Source organism: Antechinus flavipes, chromosome 6 (genome assembly GCF_016432865.1).
Source record: "Antechinus flavipes isolate AdamAnt ecotype Samford, QLD, Australia chromosome 6, AdamAnt_v2, whole genome shotgun sequence".
NCBI lineage: Eukaryota > Metazoa > Chordata > Mammalia > Dasyuromorphia > Dasyuridae > Antechinus > Antechinus flavipes.
In genome coordinates, this window is record NC_067403.1 from 247,057,373 (window position 1) to 247,076,886 (window position 19,514).

At 41.6% G+C, this 19,514-nt stretch overlaps 1 protein-coding gene across 1 annotated transcript in view; it reads left to right on the forward strand.

Annotated features, from left to right (window-relative positions):
* Positions 1 to 1,441: 1,441 nt before the first annotated feature.
* The window catches only part of P2RX3 (purinergic receptor P2X 3), a 35,145-nt gene continuing 17,072 nt past the window's right edge, over positions 1,442 to 19,514 (forward strand). Inside the window, exons 1-7 of the mRNA XM_051965245.1 lie at positions 1,442 to 1,770; positions 9,463 to 9,598; positions 10,332 to 10,403; positions 12,693 to 12,756; positions 13,324 to 13,417; positions 13,750 to 13,827; positions 17,387 to 17,528. Coding sequence (XP_051821205.1) covers positions 1,652 to 1,770; positions 9,463 to 9,598; positions 10,332 to 10,403; positions 12,693 to 12,756; positions 13,324 to 13,417; positions 13,750 to 13,827; positions 17,387 to 17,528 — 705 coding nt within the window. The 5' untranslated portion in view covers positions 1,442 to 1,651. The remainder of the gene's footprint in view (positions 1,771 to 9,462; positions 9,599 to 10,331; positions 10,404 to 12,692; positions 12,757 to 13,323; positions 13,418 to 13,749; positions 13,828 to 17,386; positions 17,529 to 19,514) is intronic.

Here is a 19,514-nt window from a genome sequence, read left to right on the forward strand (position 1 = left end):
AAATAACTTTAAAAGCCTTTTTTCCTGTCCTTTTTATTTATCATCATCCTTTGAGTCATTCTGACCTTTAGATCTCTGGCAACTCTTCCAGTCCAATCATTCTTATCCTTCCCTAGTTACCTGTCCTTACGCCTAATTTCTGCTCGTCTTTTTAAAAATCTGAATTGAACAGAAAATTCCCCGTGTGTTCACATCTCGTCTGTTTAGACAGTGCCTCCTTTTCTTCCAAGTTAGTCAAATTTGCCTCGAATTTGGCTCCTTACTTTAGCCTATTTATTACCTACATTTTGCACATTTGTGCACAGATCCTCTGTGTTGTTCTTGCTGCATAGGTATTCTTCTTGGGCATACTTAGAATACTTAGTTTCCTGTCTTCTATTAATATTCTTCCTATGTCATATTTTCTGTTCTCTGTGATATCAAGTCAGCCAAATCTATGTGAACAGTTTTCTCCCTTCCCTTCAGTTTTCAGCTTGAAGCTTGCTTGATTGGTTCTAGAAAACTGCAGATACGTCCATTTTTACTGTACCTCATTAGGCACACTCCATCCCTGGCCAAGAGCCTATCCTTTCTATATTCTAAGCCAAAGTTCAGAAACAAAGATCCTATTCTCAGACAAAACCTTCTTATTCAGTCAGCCACTTTCTAAACTCCAGACCTTCTATTCACAAAAATCTATATAAATAATATATGTGTATATGTATATATACGTGTGTGTGTTTGTATATATACAAATATATACACATACATGTATAGGGAGAAAGAGATAGAGACAGAGAGATAGGGACAGAGACAGACAGACAGAGACAGAAACAGAGACAGAGAGATAGAGACAGAGAAAGAGAAAGACAGACAGACAGACAGAGACAGAAACAGAGACAGAGAGATAGAGACAGAGAAAGAGAGAGACAGATTCTCGTCCAGGACTTCACAATCCATAGCAATGTTCTCTGCTTTCCTTCTGTTATTCTTTAACACTAAGATAAGGAAACCTGCAGGGTAGAGAATGTAGATTATTAATTGTATTTAGTTTCAGGCAGATGAGGTGTGTAGGACAAGATAAAGAGTGTGAAACATTCATTAATTCATTCAACAGATATTAATTAAACCCAGATCCTGTGTTAAATACTTGAGGGAGATGTAAAGATAAATCAAACATAGTCTCAGCTCATAATGGGAATAAGAACCCAAAATTGAGGTGCAGGGAAGCTTAATGGGGTAGATTGGAGCGTCAACAGCAAAGCTGCCAAGGATGGAGCAGAGGCTGAGTATACAGCATAGATAAATCAGAAATCCCAGGGGGCCAAGGCCATCAATTCAAAATCCAGGATTGCAGATACTTCCGAACCCACCCACCCCCCTGTGACATCACTTCAGGGGGGTGGAGAGTGAACAAAAAGAGGGGTCCCCGCCCTGGGCTCTAACCAGCCTGTGTGGCCAGGGAGCTGCTCCGGGGCTAAGTGCTGGAGTTTCCTGGCTTACAGGGCTCCCTGCCTCCCTGAGCAGCCCCCTCATTAAACCACCCTTTTTAACAATCTCCTTCAGCCTCTCTGCCCTGAGACCTTCATTCTCCAGGGGGCTGCTATCAGCCTCTGATTCGGGAACAGCTGCCTCTGATTCTCCCCCAACAGCTTCTGAGTGCTTCCTCAGCATGAACTGCATCTCAGACTTCTTCACCTATGAGACCACCAAGTCAGTGGTGGTCAAGAGCTGGACCATTGGGATCATCAATCGAGCCGTGCAGCTTCTCATCATCTCTTACTTTGTGGGGTGAGTATGTGGGTCCTATTTAATTAGGAAGGAGGTTCTTTCCCCTCTCTCCTCTCATCCCAGGGTTTCGATCCATCCTTTAAGGCTTCTTCTCTTCATCCCAGGAGGCATCCCAGGTTCTGAAAGTATGGGTTCCATGCACAATTTGGACCTTCTCTCTACACATTTTGGGGAGCGGGGTTCAAATTATACCCCTTGTCTGGAGCTAGCGTTTGTATGCATCTTGTCTTATCTCTTCCTCATCTCCTATGCCGGGAACTAAGCATAATCACCTAAATTCCCTCCTGCATTGAAAAAAAAAAAGTGGTGGTGAATAAGAAGTGGGGAGGAGCCCCCCAAGGCCAGTCCAGAATGTCAGACAAGCAAATGAGGGAAGACCGGTAAGAGAGTGAGCTAGGGATGGGAAGCACTCAGGACTGAAAATGTAGAGGAAAGTGTTCTTGAGCTGGCAATTACTTTCTCTAGTAAGAAGCAAAAATGAAAGGGGGGAAATGGAAAGTAGGGATGGGGTGAGAATGAGGAGGAATGGGACTGTGTTAAAGAAGTAAGGGCATTCTTTGCCCTTGTCTGGGAGTTAAAGCAGAGGAGAGCTGCCCCCTGGGAAGACATGCCCTAGAGCACAGAGGCATAATAGCCATTAAGCAGAGGCAGAGTTGCTAAAAGGGGGAGGAGGGAGGCTGGGTTAGAGAGACAATCCCTTCAGTTCCTCTATTCCCTTCTTAGGAAACAGGAAATTATCCTCCTTATCAAAAAAGCATCTATCTAATGTGAGCTTATCCCCCGGCCCCTTCTTGTAGAAAATATTCTGATCGATACCCCTCTGGGAGGTCTGAGGTCACGGGGAGACAACCTGCCCCAGACTAAAGGGCTCCGGCCAGACTGTCTATCATCCACCTGCTCCACGGTGGTGTAAAAATCCCAAGCGAATCTCAGGAGAGTTCCCTGTGAGGCTGGGGAGCTGGACATCTCCCTGTCTGGGAGGTGAGCACAGGGAGAAGGTCCCTGAGAAAACTCTCAGAAGTCAAGAAGAAGGGAAGGGGCAGGGGTTGGTGAGTATTCCTAGGTACCCAGAAGGATGGAGGAATGGGTACAGTTGTTGGGATGCCTGTTGAGGCGTCTGTTGGTGGGAGTCCATGTGTGAAGTCATCAGTGTGTAAGATCAGGTGTGTGTTTGTAGGAGTCTTTCCAAATGTGTTCATCCATCAAAAGGAGGTGGTACATGCCCTGCCATGTATTTGTGTGTGTGTGTGTGTGTGTGTGTGTGTGTGTGTGTGTGTGTGTGTGTATCAGCGCTACTACACCAAGCTGGGGGAGGAGAGAGGACTGGGCTGAGTGTATTGATGTATCTGGAGTGGGCTAGGGCTGCTCCATGGGGATCTGTCAGAGCCAGAGATGGATGGGGCTTGAGATGAAGAAGCCAGAACCCCTCCCCCTCAGGAAGAAGCCAGAGGAAGGTCAGTTGAACTTTAACCCTTAAAAGACAATGATGGAGAAAGGAAAGAAAGAGCTGGAATCTGACAGCGTGGAGCAGCCAGGTGGCCCAATGGATACAGCCCTGAACTTAGAGTCAGACTCCAAGACACTTCCTAGCTGTATTACTCTGGGAAAGTCACAATTCCTCAGCCTCAGTTTCCTCATCTAGAAACCAAAGAAGATAGCATATATAAAGTGCTTCCCAAACTTAAAACACTATAAACTATAGAAAGACTATTATTATAAGGATGGGGTGGGGGGAAATGGCAGGAAAAACAAAGTGGCCGGGAGAGCATTCTGCCCTCAAAGTTTAGGATTTGACTTTGGAATATCTCTAAAGACAAAGTGAATCAATTGATGAGCCTGATATTTCTAATAAGTAAATAAATATATATAATATTATATTACTATGTTACTAGATATATTACTAGACAAAGGGTAATTATAATACATAATAAGTAAATAAATATAATGAGATGCATAGTCATTCTGTCCTTTCACTAGGGTTTTCTTTCTTTTTTTGGTGGGAGAAGGGCGACCTATTAAATTTCTGCAGTATGAAAGACTACAGTGTGTAAATTTTATTCAGTGGGGAAGCTAAGCAACTCTAGACATAACTTATAATCTTCGGGGAGTTCTCCAAGCCCCCAGGAGCTTGACCAATTTGCCTATAGTCTCATAGTCAGTATGTGTCAGAGACAGGATTTGAACCAGTCTTCCTGTTGCTAAGACCGGCTATCCCTGCCCACTCTGCCAGGCAATGCTCATGGTAGGCACTTAATAAATAGATGCTGAATAACTGAATGAATGAGCTTCCTGGAAACTCCCTAGCACATAGCTCAGCATCTTGAAAATTCTCCTCCCTCTCTTAATGGAGACCCTTTCATCTATAGCTAGCTCTAGCCGGCATTCATCAGTGCTGTAAAGTTTACAAAGTGCTTTACAAAAACTTTATCTTCTGCAAGCTAGATGCTACTATTATTTCCTATTTTCAAGGAGAGAATATGGTGTAAATAGAGATGAAGTGATTTGCTCCAGCTAGCATGTGCCTGAGCCCATGTTTGAAATCAGATCAGCCAGATTCAACATTCTATCATGGGGCCACCTAGCTGCCAAGCTACCCATCACATCTCAGAGACTATCCCTCTACCAAGGTCCTTCCACCATCAGTCTATTCACCAAAATAAGTCCTTTGCCCATCTGGCTCTTTAGTCTTTCCTTTCCTGCTCCATTTTCTCTACTTTCTGACTTGCATCAAACTCAAACTCTTCCATTTTTCCTTTTTGGGTTCCCCGCTTTGGGGTCCCCAGTCCCCTAATATATTCTCCTTTTAGCCTCCTCAGATCCACACTGAGGAGAGATAGGAAGGGGCCGGGGAGCCTGTTATGGGCTGCTTCCTGCAAATCCCACTTGCCGGAGAGCTGCCATCCTCCTTCCGCTCTATAAATAATAAACCAGGAACATGAGAATAAAATATTAAGTCAGAGCAGGGGAGGAATTTCCAATAACCCTACACGCAGGACTGCACCATCTCTTTGCCTCTGGTTTGAAGGGACAGTATCAGTCTCTCTGCCTTGGAAATAAAACCTCCTCAGGTTTGGAACTGCCTGGCTGGCATCCTGGGTCCCTGTGGGACCACGAAAAGTCTTCCGTTTGTTTTTTCACAGCTAGCTAGCGATGGCAACCATCCTTGAGCACTAAGGCTCCTTTTGGACACACCCCTCTGGACCATTTTGAAGCACCCGGAGGTAAAGGCTGTGAAAATGATTGGTTAATTACAACTCAGAGTCCCTAGGCACTTTCTCCTGAAATATGCTTGCGCCAAGGGGATTCTCTGTTCAAAGTAAAGGAGGTTGGAACCAAAGTGGATGCAAGCCCTCACAATTGAACTGTTACTAGATAAAGGGTAAGGATGTAGGAATGGTATCATTGAAAAAAGATCTGGACCTGGACAGGATTTTACTCTGGTCCCTGGGCTTAAGTACTGGCTGTGTGACTCTAGGTAAATTATTCAATCCCTCTGAGACTCAGTTTCCTTATTGGTAAAATAGTGGTTGGGGCTGATAATACCTATAGCATTACTATGATGAAGATAATGATGATGACGATGATGAAGGAAATAAGGATTTATTAAGTACTAAGCATTATACAAAATAATTTACAGATATTATATCATTTGAACTTTGACAGTAATACTGGGAGATAAGTTGTATTTTTCCCTGTTTTACAGACTAGGAAACTAAGGTAGATAGAGGTCAAACGACTTGTCCAGATTCACCTAATTTGGAAGCATCTGAGACTGCGTTTGAACTCAGATTTTTTAACTCCAACTTCAAACTCTTTTATCCAACTTCTTCTAAGATCATTATGAAGCTTTAAAGAAATCTTTTTTTTTTTTTTTTGCAAAGCATTTTCCAAACTATATGAATGTTCAGTATCACCACACCCAATTGTCTTGGTGATAACCATGATGTAAAACTGCAAGTTAAGATATCATCCAATTGTCTTCAAGGAATCCTGAGTGGTCTAGGAAGATTCCCCAAAAAGTAGACATACAGGAGCTGTTCAAAGGAAGTGAGAAAAGTAGGTCAAAAAGGATTAAAGGAACCAGAAGAAAGGAATGGTAAATTCAACACATCTCACTTTCTTTACTATTAAATCTATTTTGGGGGAGGTCAAGGACACATTTGACAGAATGGGAAGCCCTTCTTAGAAACTTTTTTTTCCTTCTCCAAAGTCATAATTGAAGGAAAGGGCTATATTTCGATTAGAGATCAGTGAAAATAAGAGATATAATTTACCATGTTTATAAACTCAAATCTTTCAACCCCTAGGTTAACAACATTTTTCCCCTACTACCCCATCTACACGTTCCTGTTTCTATCAAGGACATTTCCATTCTTCCACTCACTCAATTAACAAATTAGGAATCATCCTTGATATTTCTCACTGGCTCATTCCATGTGCTCATTCGTTAGCCAAGTCATGTCCTTCCCATCCATCTCTTCTTATGTTATGCTATGAAAATCACCCCAATTCAGGCCCTTTTCACCTGTGTGTGAAATATTGGTATCGCCTCTTAATTGGTCCCCCAGAATCCAGCTTCTCCCATCTCCCATCCACCATTCATGGTATTCCTAAAGCACAAGCCTAACTATATCTCTCTTCCCTGCTTAAGAAAGCACTTTCAATGACCCTCCTATTACCTCTAAGATAAATGATAAACGCCTTTCTTTAGCATTTCAAGACCTTTGTAATATGGCTCCAATCTATCTTTTCCCAATGATTACATGATATTCTCTCCCCCACCTTCTACAATTCTGCCCAAATGGCCCATTTCACCCTTTTCTATATAAGACATCCCGTCTCCCATTTCTGCTTTTGCATAGGTTTCTCCCGTGCTCAGAAGAATCTACTTCCTCACCCTGTTTCCATAATCCCTAAGGTCTTTCAAAACAAATCTTGATTAAGCAGCAAGCACTGGAATGAATTCTGGGATTACAAGACAAAAAGGAAACATTCCTAACTCAATAGCTTCTATTCTTTCAAGAGAAACAAGAGCAAGTGCAAATATATACAACATGTAAATAAAATAAATCCAAACGAATTTCCTAGAAAGAATGGCAACATGGAGGTAGTATGGAATATACTCCCTCTTCCCTTTAACCTTTTAGCACTCCTCCTGGCTTCTTTTAAAGCTTCTTGAGGAGTACCAACCCTGAAGTCAGGAGGACCTGAGTTCAAATATGGCCTCAGACACTTAACACTTCCTAGCTGTGTGACCGTGGGCAAGTCACTTAACCCCAATTACCTTAGCAAGAAAAAAAAAGAAATAAAGACTATTTCATTTAAAAAAAAAAAAAAAACCTTCTTGAGGAAAAGCATCCAGGTGTGAGGGATGGTCTGTGCAAAAGAACAGAAAGGGGAGATAGGATGTTGTACAAAAAGTATTGTAAGAAGCTATAGTATAAATATATCTTTATTTTCACTGATCTCTAACGGAAATTTAGCCATTGCCTTCACTATACCTGAAGTTCAGTGATGAGTGATAAGTAATGATAACAAGGTAACAAGCAATAATAATAAGTAATAATTTGGAGCAAGATTGCAAGTTTTTCAACACCAAACAGAAAAGTTTGTATCTCATCCTACAGCTAATAGGGAGCTATGGGAGCTTATTGAGCAGAGTAGTGACGTGATCAGATCCATGCTTTGATAATATTACTTCGGCAGTCATGAAGAGAAACATCAGCTAAGTTCAAGTCCTGCTTACTTTGTCTTAAATCCACCTATTTACAATTACCTCAAATTAATTTGTTTTGAATCTACATATATTTTGTATTTACTTATCGATCTATACCTGGTTTTTCCTCAAATACATAAAAGAGAACCTCTTTGAGAATGGGCAAGGTCTGTTTCCCTTTGAATCTTTAGGTCCAAGAACACGCGAAGCATCCAGTAGGTGCTTAATAGATGCTCAGTGCCTCAGATTGAATAGAAATAGGAGTCAGGAACAGTGTGTGTTGTAGAGAAGGAGAGAATATCCCAGGGAAGGGCTGAAAGCAGAAGCGGCGCCGAGACCTCTCAGCTGAGTGTTTTGGGGTTTTTTAAGTGATGAGAATTTTCACTATGTATCACAGAACTGATAGTTTGAGTCACTGCGGGCAGCGGTTTCTCCACCACTTGGTGGTCCTACAATGTTGGTGAGAAACTGTGGGCAGGAAGTGGGGGAGGGAAATGATTTCAGGGGAGTCCCTCCTCTAAGCTGAAGGGATCACAAACCAAATGAAGAAGGACCAGATCAGGAGAGGTAAGTGGCCACTGGGTGGCAGCACGGACCAAGGAATTGGGCTTCGAATCCTGCTCCTACTGATCTCTTCAATCTGCCAAGGCTCCTGCCACTTTGTGATCTTGATCACCTGGACCCTCAGGCCAGGCTCTCTATCTCCCAGATCTCTTACTTCCTTCTTCTTGCTCCCCATTTCCCAAGTTTAATATTTAACATTTAGTATTTTCTTCTCTCTCTCCTTTTAAATGTTACAACATTCAAAGCACTTTTTAATCTCTATATATTTTAATTTTATTTATGTGTTCATGATGTTTTCCCTCCATAAAATATAAGCTCCTTGAGAACAAAAATCGCTTTTAAAACTCTTTATATCCCCAATGCTTACTACAAAGTAGTTTTTTAAATAACTGCTTGCTAAAAGGAAATAGGAAAGAGACAGATTTAGTCAACAAATCAAACCAACAAGCTTTTATTAAGCATCTATCATATGCCAGGTATTGTGCTCAGCCTTGAAGATACATACAAATTGATGTTGTTTACCCTTCATTCTGGAAGCCGACCATGACATCAAGGAAGTGATGTCATGACATATAAGTGAAGTGGATTGAAATGAAGGAAGGCTGGGCAAAGTCATCAGCCTCGCTTTCTCCTCCTGGATCTGGTGGCAAAATATGGATCGGGATGATGGGAGATGGCCCTGGATGGACTTTTTGAAGCTCAAGACTTTAACAGGTCTCAGTTTGATTGAGATCATACCCAATAAGTGGTGAAGGCTAGGATATTGTTGATCCTTCCTTAAACAAGGTTCTTGCCCTCAAGAAATTCACATTCTAATGGGGAAGACATGAACTACACATAAGAAAGCAAGTATATCCCAAGCATATCCCAGAAAGGAGACATTGCTAACACTAAAAATGAAGGGCTGAGAAGGAGATAGCCTCTATGTAAGGGAAAACTGTCTATCAGAGTTATTTAAAAATGGCATAAACTACCTGAAAGTGAGTTTCCTCTTCTTGGAGAACTAAAAACAAGGGCTAGATGGACTCTTTATTGGATCTGTTGTAGAAGCGATTCAATTTCATATATGGGTGATTTTGCTGGTTGAATGTCCTTTCCAACTCACATTCTCTGATTTTATGACCTTTGGAGAGTCTTCTGCTGTTCTAAATGTTTGTGTCCCCTTGTCTAATTATAAGGTATAAATAATCACAAGATGGTCTTGTAAAAAAGGGGAATCCTTTGTCCTGTCTTTGGACCTTTCTTCTGAATTTGAGAATTAAAAATATTCCATTGCAGATTTAACAGGAAAGACAAGTTGGCCTAGTAGAGTGGCCATCTATGTTGAGATCCCTTTGGGATTGTAGCAAGTTTGAGGGGTTCTAGATTTGTTGACTTTGGGGCCTCCTTCTCTCCCTCTCTCCTGACCTCAGGTGGGTGTTCTTACATGAAAAGGCATATCAGGTACGGGATACAGCCATCGAGTCTTCAGTGGTGACCAAGGTGAAGGGCTTTGGACGTTACGCCAACCGAGTCATGGATGTATCTGACTATGTGACCCCACCCCAGGTAAAAGCTTTTTTGAAGGGCATGTGGATGGGAGGAGCCACAACATGGAGGTCTAGGGCTATGGAGGGAAGAGGAAAAAGAGGCAAAATGATAGCAAATGCTAGACCAGAAACAGTGGAAGGTCTTGAGGTTGCTGAATTAAGATCTCCTTAGAACACTAAGATTTAAGGAATAATTATTGGGATGGGAGAGGGTCTTGCCATTGTAAGCACTAGCCTGAGAGTAAGGAAAACTGGGCTCTAATTATAATTCTTGCCTTCTATTTCCCTAGGTAAGTCATTAAAGTTTTCTGGGACTTAGTTGCCCCAACTACTATTAAGGATAATAATGCTGTCCTACTTGATATGAAGAGCAATAGCAGGCATTTACAAAGGACTTTGTTTACAAAACATCATACATAAAGCCCCATATCTCATTTGAGCCTCCCAACAATCTAAGAATAGGGCAAATGAATTCTGCATGTGTGCGCCTAATGACGTCCATGTGAGATAAATGCCTCTGGTATTGTTATTCCCATTCTGCAGAAGAGGAAAGGCTCAGAGAGGGGAAGTAACTTAGGGATAGTCCTGCAGCTGCTGAGTGCTAGAGGTGGGATTCAAACCCAGGAGTTTGGAGAGCACCAAAGGCAGGGATATCCATGAAAAGACTTCAGAAACTGGAATGAAGAGGCTACAAATGTAAAAGCTTTTTTTTTTTTTTCCAAGTCTGATTGCATTTTTTTCCTACTGCAAAGGGGACCTCTGTCTTTGTGATCATCACCAAACTGATCATCACTGAAAACCAGAGGCAAGGATTCTGCCCAGAGGTAAGAGCAAGCAAAGGTGGGTAATGATGACGATATAATAATGATGAGAAAGGGAGGAAATGGGGGGGCGGGGCTAAGAGAGGGAGGGGGTCATGCTTTTTAAGGAAGAGAAAGGCAGGATGGTCAAGGATGTCATCTGAGTAGGAACAATGGTGCTGCTTAGATGGGAAGAAGTAAAATTGCTGGGGAGAAGCTCCTACCAATGGAGAGGTTGGATAAGCAATGGAGTACAGTAAAGTTAAGGACCTGACCAGATGGACTGTGGAGCTGAAAGGGCCAGAAGCAAGAGGCAGTGGCAGAAGAGAAAGTAGACTCAAAACCAATTAAGTCTAAAGGAGATTAGAGAAGGGAGGTGCAGAATTCAGTTTGCAAAAGGCAGTTACTTCAGTCTGCCATTTTGTTCTGGACTGTGGGTCTTTGAGCTGTGTGAGGGATGCGTGTGTGTGTTTTAGTGATGTCCGTATTTATTTTTTCTCCTGAGGCAATTGGGGTTAAGCGACCTGTCCAGGGTCACACACATGTCCATATTTAGCCAGCCTGCCCTCCAGCTTCTGAAATCCCTTCACGTGGAAAACTCTCACCACCACAACCCCCACTTTCCTCCATAATAATGGCTAAGTCTAAAGCAACGAGGACATAAAGTAATTAAGACACAGTCAGAGTCAAGAATATGGGAAATGAATTCTGCATCTAGATCAGTAGCCCTGCTTCAGGTCCCGGGGCCGAGAACGTTTTTTCCTACCTCTGCTCTCCCTAAAGAGACAAAGATTGATTCTACTTGATTCAATCTCCACGCCTAAATGCTTTCCCATCTTCCTCCACATCTTAGAATATTTAGTTTCCTTAAAAGCTCAGCTCGAAAGCTACCTTTTACATGAGATCTTTCTGTATTCCCCAACTCCCCAATCAGCCAGCATCTGCCCTCCCCTCTCATCAAAATTATATCTGTCCACACACACACTATACTATATTGTAGCATGCAATATAGCATTAGTATCTAATATAACATGGCATGATATTATGTGATCGATAGGAGATGATAAACTATCAGCGCACATCATCTCCCTTGATACAATGTAAGCTCCCTGAGGGCACAGAACATTTTGTTGCCATCTTTGTATTTTCAGTGCCAACAGAGTTCCTGGCACTAAATAATAGGCACCCAATAAATGCTTGCTGATTGAATTTAAAAAGCATTTGTTAAGCCCGAGACAGCGCCTGGCTCTCTGCTGGACTCTGGGATTACACAAATTAAAAACAAAACAGTCCTTTCTCTAAAAGAACTTGAAGGAAGAAAAGGAAAGGGGGAGGGAGGGATAAGTAATAAGAAAAAATGAACAAAATAAATGTAGTTTCTTGGAAGATGGATCCCCAATGACTGGGAAAAGGACTCCGGCACATAAGCTATATATATGTTTTTTATTGTAATTTTTTATTTACAAGTTATATGCATGGGTAATTTTTCAGCATTGACAATTGTAAAACCTTTTGATCCAATTTTTCCCTTCCTTCCCCCCACCCCTTCCCCCAGATGGCAGGTTGACCAATACATGTTAAATAGGTTAAAGTATAAATTAAATACAACGACATAAGCTATATTTTAAAGGAAAGCAGGTGTTCAAAGAGGCAGAAGTGAAGCAAAGTGAACCATGGAGGCCAGTCTATGAAAAAGCCCAAAGGGGAGGGATACAGGAGACTGAAAGGACTGACTGCAGGGTAAACTGTGAAAGTTGTCGCCCAACTCTGAAGGGCTTTAAGAGTCTAGAGGGAGCACTAAGTTTGTAGGATACTCCTTGTCAATTGTGTGAAGGATGGATTGCAGAGGAAAGAAGGAGGTGAGGGACCCGGCCACTGGGCCTTAGGTAGGTGCTAAAGGCACCCTCCATCATAGTGTCTGCCCAGAGGCTGTCTCGAAGACAACCCTGATATTAGGGAGGTGACGTCCTGATGCAAGTGAATTGGATTTGAGGGAGGGAAGGCTGCCTCACTTTCCCCTCCAGAGCCATCTGGGTGCAGTGTCAGATATAGATCAAGACTGGATGCAGTGAAAGGCCCTGGCCTTTTTAAGCCAAGGTCTCAGCTTGACGGAGGCAACACCCATTCAGTGGTTAAGGCTAGGGAGCAACTGAGACAAAGAATGTCTCTACTCTTTCACCTAATCCAAAAAAAAATTCTAAATAAATGAATGAATGAGTCTGGGAGGGGAAAATTCTCAGGGTTTCTGGCCAAAGCAGAAATGACTGCTTTTTATGTTCAATCTGAGCCTGACCTCTGCTCGTGTCTCTGTAGAGTGAAGAGAAACACGCTTGTACCACGGACCGGGACTGCCGGGCTGAGAGCTTCACCGGGGGAGGTGAGTGCCCCAGAGGCTGCTGCTTGGGGGTCCTGGGAAGGAAGCAGAACCAAAATCCCAGCAGAGGCTGCACTAACTGGGGCAGAAGGAGGCCGGGGAGCAAATCTATCCATTTTCTACCAAGGTTAGGAATATAGGGGGAAGGAAGAGACAGATGTGACTATGTCCTCAGATAGAATTCTGGGTCCTTTGGACCCTCTCCCTATTACAGAGACCCTGTCCAGTGCTGGCTTGGTAAATGTTTAACAACTGGTCCTCCACCAAAAAAAATATACCTATGGCAAACTTTGTTTCGTCTACATATTAGTGTTTTCTAAAGTCTAGAATCAATAAAATCAACTTTTATTTGACAAAATAAAATCAATAAAATAATCAATCAAGTAACTTTTGGCCATTTTCTGAGGTGTAAATTCATCACTAATAATTGAGCGATTCTCTTTTCCCACTGGTTTGGCTGGTTTCAGTACATCTCAGTCCAGACCTCTCTAGCTCAGATAAAGTGGGGGTAGAAATGGGAAAGGGCGATGGGGTGGATCCCTGGGTGATGTGGCCATTGTTCCCTCCCAGGTATTCTCACTGGCCGCTGCGTGAACTATAGCTCGAAGCTGAAAACCTGTGAGATCCAAGGCTGGTGCCCTGTGGAGGTTGACACAGTGAAGATGTAAGAGCTGAATCTCCTGATTCCATTGAGCAAAATGGAAGACGATGAGCTAGTGTAGACACACCCTGACTTCCAAGAAACCCTGAGAAGTCCTATTCTTGGGGAAGAGGAGGAATCTCCTTGCATGACTATTGACTTTCCTCCATTTTCCTCCCTGAATAGGGCAGAGGTTCTCAAAGGTTTTTCCTTTAGTAATGAAAGGCCCCATTTCTACAAGATTGGGTTTTGTCCGTCTACACTTTGGGGGATCAACTCTCTGTCAGCAGTCAGGTGGGAGAGTGGGCTTCCTCCCTTTTCCAGGAGAAGCTCAGGTTTCTGCTTTCCTCCTGCAGGCCTGTCATGATGGAAGCTGAGAATTTCACCATCTTCATCAAGAATAGCATCCGTTTCCCTCTCTTCGACTTTGAGAAGTGAGTCTTTGGTCTAGAGCTTCCTCCCCATCTCTCCCCTCATCTTCTAGACCTTAAACCCAATCCACAATTTCCTTCCATCTATTTCCTCTTCATTCCTACCTGGAATACACAGATTCTTCTCCTAAAATTTGGTCCACAGCTTCCTATTCCTTCTCCTATTTTTCCTACCTAGATTCCAATCCACGAGCTATTTTCTCCTCTCCTCTTATCCCCCCGCTTAGAATTGATCCAAATCCTCGCCCAAATCTCTTCTTGTATCTGGGAAGATGAAACTAGACAGAACAACAGAGACAGGGACGCTTGGTTATATTCATTTTGTTTCCTTTATCACGCTTTTTGCCCTTTCTTCTCATTTAGACTGAATAAAGTAGGATGCCTTTTCCCACACCCTTCCCCTGCCAAAGTCTCCTTTGGGGTTTTTGCTTGAACCACCCCTAAGTGGTTATCTAATACTCCAGGGCCCATAATCCTCCTGGGCTTGGAGCTCCTATTTACAGAGGACTTTAAAATTTACAATTCAGCTTTCTTATTTTTGCCCCATTAATGAAGTAGATAAAGTATTATTTTTCCTACTTGGGGGAGGTTGAAAGCCTTGGCTCTAGCCTCACAGCTGATAATCTCAGAGCCAGGATTAAAACACAGGGTTCCAACTCCAAGCAAAGTACAAATGAGTAAGGTTACAATTTCCAAATTATTCAGTCACGTAATAATAATAATAATAATACTTTATTAACTGTGTTTTATATATCATAATTCATATATGTATTCTTATTTTAATTATATATAATAAAATAATAAATATAATATGTTTGTAATATTTGTTATACATAATAAAACAATATATTATATTTATATTTATTATTTTACTATATGTTCTATTATATTAATAATTAGATATTATCATATAAATATATAAAGTAGAATATTTATATATTTTATAACTATAAATATAATAACTATAGCTATATATGATGATGCAAGTCTGGAGTGACTCATTTTCCAAAGTTCACGTCTGGTCTCAGAAACATCCTATCTGTGTGAGCCTGTACAAGTCATTTAACCCATTTTGCCTCAGTTTCCTCATCTGTCAAATGAGCAAGAGAAGTAAATGGCAAACCACTTCAGTATCTCTGCCAAGAAAACCCTAAATAGGGCCACAAAGAGTTGGACCCAAACTGATAAATAATAGAACAAAAAAAATGACTCTAAGTATATATATATTTTTTCCTACATAGATTTATATATATATATATATATATATATATATATATAATATATATATATATATATATATATGAGAAATCTACTTTGATCTTCAAAATAACTCTGGGAAGTAAGTGCTAATATCATTACCATTTTACAGATGACAAAACCAAGGGTATGATTTACCCATGATCAAATTGCCAGTAAGATTTTAATTGGAATCCTGACAAGTCCAGAGCTGTCTCCCACTGTGCCTCTTAGCTACCTGTGGTGAAGAAAGCATGTAGAACTAGACATGTTACATGTTTTCTGGCATGAAAATTCTCCTGAGCCTCCAGTGGTCTGACTCTTGTGAACATTCACAGCTCAGAATGATTATGAACCCTGCTGATGGGTTTATGGTGGGATTGGGATGGCACCCGTGTGCTTCCCTAAAATTTTCTTATCTTCAATCCTTATGGATTCTAACCCTATGGATTCAATCCTTATGGATTCTAACCCTATAGAGTCAATTCTTATGGATTCTAACCCTATGGAGTCAATCCTTATGGATTCTAACCCTATGGAGTCAATCCTTATGGATTCTAACCCTATGGAGTCAATCCTTATGGATTCTAGCCATAACTAGGAATTCTTGTGTCCTGAGGACAATTCCTCAGGACCAGGGTAGGGAATGGGGAGTGGTCCAGTCCAGGAGGCTAGGAAAGGAGCTGGCCCATCTTCCAGACTATCCAGCCTGCATCTCTGCTCAGGGGTCACTTGGACCCGACCTCAATTACTGAGAGGAAGCAGGAGAGGGAAACTAACCCCAGGAGAGAGTCACCAAGCCAAAGGACTTGTGGGAGTTTTATCCCAAGGCAGGAAAAGAAGTGCAAGATTCTATATGAGATGGAAAGTAGTTGTTCAGTCATTTTTTCAGTTGTATCCAACTCTTTAAGACCCCATTTGTAGTTTTCTTAGCAAAGACACTGGAGTGGTTCTTCACTTCCTTTTTTAGTTCATGATAGATGAGGAAACTGAGGTAAACTGGATCAAATGATTTGCCCAGGGTCATACAGCCAGTGAGTGTCTGAGGCCAGATTTGAACTCACAGAGATGACTTTTCCTGACTCCAGGCCCAATGCTGTATCCATATGTCCCCCAACAAAAGATGACTACAAGGAAGAATGGAATCCTGTGTCCTCATCCAGTTGGGGCTACTCTCATGAGAACTGGGACTATGAATGAGTTTGAGGGCAGCTAGATGGCGCAGTGGATAGAGCACCAGTCCTGAAGTTAGGAGGATCTGAGTTCAAATCCAGACTTAGACACTTAACACTTCCTGGCTATGTGACCTTAGACAAGTCACCTAATCCCAATCCCTAAATAAATAGGCAAACATTTCCTCCCAAATTTATTGAAACATCTCTCCGTGGGCCAAAAATTGGTATAATTATCTGTCCATGGAATTGGCTGCTCTGACCTGATTTAACTGAAGGTAGTGTGGCTTACTGGGTTTGAAGAGAGACTCAAATCTGTTATTTATGAATTTACGGGACCCAAAGGACTTCTCCTCTTGGAGAACTCCTAGAACTCCTTTGGGTATTCCATGTTCTAAGATCTCTTCCAACTCTGATGTCCCAGATTCTGGGTCTGGGAGGCCATTCCGGGTTTTCCCATAGGACTGTAGCTCTAGAAGTGGAAGGAAGCTCACAGCCTATCTACCTTAACTTTCCAGCAGAGGCAATTGGGCCACAAGGAACTTGAGGGACTTGTCCAAAGTCATACAGCTAGGAAGCTTCAGAGGCCAGACTATAAACTCATGTTCTCTAATTAAGTTTCTGCTGTATCACATCATCAACTCTGAAATTCTGTTCCAAGGTCCCTTCCAGGCCCATTGTTCTATGTTCTAAGATCCCTCCCAACTTTGGTGTTCTATGTTCTAAGACCCCTCCAACCTCAACATTCTATACCCCATCTGTGATTCATTTTGTATTTAAAATGATTGAAAACCTAGCCAGGTTACCAACTGTAACTACTCACATAAACTTTCCTTTTCTTTTTTCTTCCTCTCCCCAAAGCCTGAGAAGGCAATTCAGGTGGGAGGGGTCTGCTCCATCCCTAGCTAGTCTAGCCCAATGTATTAAGAGTAGGAATGTTCTCAGTTTCAGCACCCAAATCCACCCAATTCTCCTGTTCTCTGGCTTTTGATCTCAGATCCTGTTTAGGGAGTTCTATGTTGGGGTGGGATACCTCAAGCCCCAAGAGATACTGTGAAAATCTGATTTTTCTCTTTGTTCCTTGTCAACTCAAACCTGAGTTTTCTCCACTCATCCAGATTCTCTCATCTCTCTTTTTTTCTGCTTTTTCCCAGGGGAAACTTGTTACCCAACCTCACCTCTGCAGACATAAAGAAATGCCATTTTCATCCCGAAACTGCCCCCTTCTGTCCCATCCTCCGGGTGGGCGACGTGGTCAAGTTTGCAGGACAAGATTTTACCAAGCTCGCCAATACAGTGAGAACTCCATTCTCTTTTTTTAATTTTTATTTTTTTTATTAAAGCTGTTTCTTTTCTTTTTTTAAGCTTTTTCAATTGTAAGTTTATTTCTTGATTGTCAATTCTTTGTCACCACAAAAAGGGCTACTATAAATATTGTTTGTTCATAAGCCCATTTCCTTTTTCTTTGATCTCTTTAAGATATAGGCCTAGTAGTGACATTATTGGGTCAAATAATATTTATAGTTTTATAACCCTTTAGGCAAAGTTCCAAACCATTCTCCAGAATGGTTGGATCAATTAAAATCCCCATTGTCAGTGCCTTATTGCCCCTATAAAGCTGTTTATTTTCAAAACAAATATAGAGATAATTCTCAACATTCAACCTTGCAAAACCCTGTGTTCCAATTTTCCCCTCTCCCTCCCTGCTTCCCTCCCCTAGACATCAACTAATCCAATATATGTTAAGTGTGTGCAATTCTTCTATATGTATTTCCACAATTATTATGCTGCACAAGAAAAATCCGATCAAAAAGGAAAAAGTGAGAAAGAAAACAAAAAGCAAGCAAATAACAACAAAAAGAGTGAAAATATTAAGTTGTGATCCACACTCAGTTCCCACAGTCCCTCTGGGTCCAGATGGTTCTCTCCGTCACAAGACTGTTGGAACTACCCTGAATCATCTCAATATTGAAAAGAGCCACGTCCAAAGGACTCCAATCTCTTATTCCATGCGATGTCAGCATTTCCTCTAAAGTCTGAGGTCCAATAGATTTCTGAACAGTGTAAGTGGTCCAGAAATCCGGGTCAAGACCCCAACCCACCAATTTCTATAGACATCTTTTACTCTGGATCAGTTGTCACTCCTACATTTTAGCCTCTGCTTTCCAATCTGTACAGTGCGGGAAGGAACTAGACTACACCTGCTCCTTATTTTGAGAGTGGTTGAGTCACTGAAAATGTCCAAGAATGTTTTAAAAACATATGGCATCCCAGACAATGGAGACTAATCAAAAAAGAATTAATCGGGCATCTACTATTTGCTGGGTATTCTGTCAGATCATATCTTGGTGCCTTTTTCTCTCACATTACTTGGTTGCTAGGGCAGGACTCTCAGACTTGTGAGATCAAAAAACTTCAGCCTGGTTATGGGACTTTTTAAGGTGATAAGTTATTTCCCTTTCCTCAAGTCCCCCATCTAAAGAAAGGAGAGAAAATGCTGCCTAATTACTTCTAGGGAAGCTGGGAAGCTGGGAGAAAATATGAGAACGCCCATTAATAGGAGAGACAGTTAGAATACAGGACAGAACTGACCATGGAGCCATAAAGGGAGTTCAAGTACCATTCTGATATATGCCTCTGGTGGAGGGAGGACCAGCCTGTATGTCCCTGAGCGTTTCCTAAACCAAGAACAGAAAATAAACAAACAAACAAACAAAAAAAACCATGGATCTAAATGGATCTAATAAATTTTTCTTTTTCTTTCTTTTTTCCTTCCTTCCTTCCTTCCTTCCTTCCTTCCTTCCTTCCTTCCTTCCTTCCTTCCTTCCTTCCTTCCTTCCTTCCTTCCTTCTTCTTTCCTTCCTTCCTTCTTCCTTCCTTTCTTTCTTTTTTCTTTCTTCCTTCCTTCCTTCCTTTCTTTTTTCTTTCTTTTCTTTCTTTCTTCCTTCCTTCCTTCCTTTTTCTTTCTTCCTTCCTTCCTTTCTTTCTTTTTTCTTTCTTTCTATATATAGTGCTCTATCACTGTGTGTGTGTGTGTGTGTGTGTGTGTGTGTGTGTACACACACACACACACACACACACACACACACACACAGAGTGATAGAGACTAGACATGAAATCAAGAAGAGCTGGTTTTGAATTCTAGCCCATACACTTTCCAGTTATATGAACTGGAATCAATTATTTAATTTCTCTCGGCTTGTTTCTATATCTCAAAAATAGGATAAGAATATCTCTCTCACAGGATTATTGTAAGGATTAAAGGAGATAACATCTCAAGTG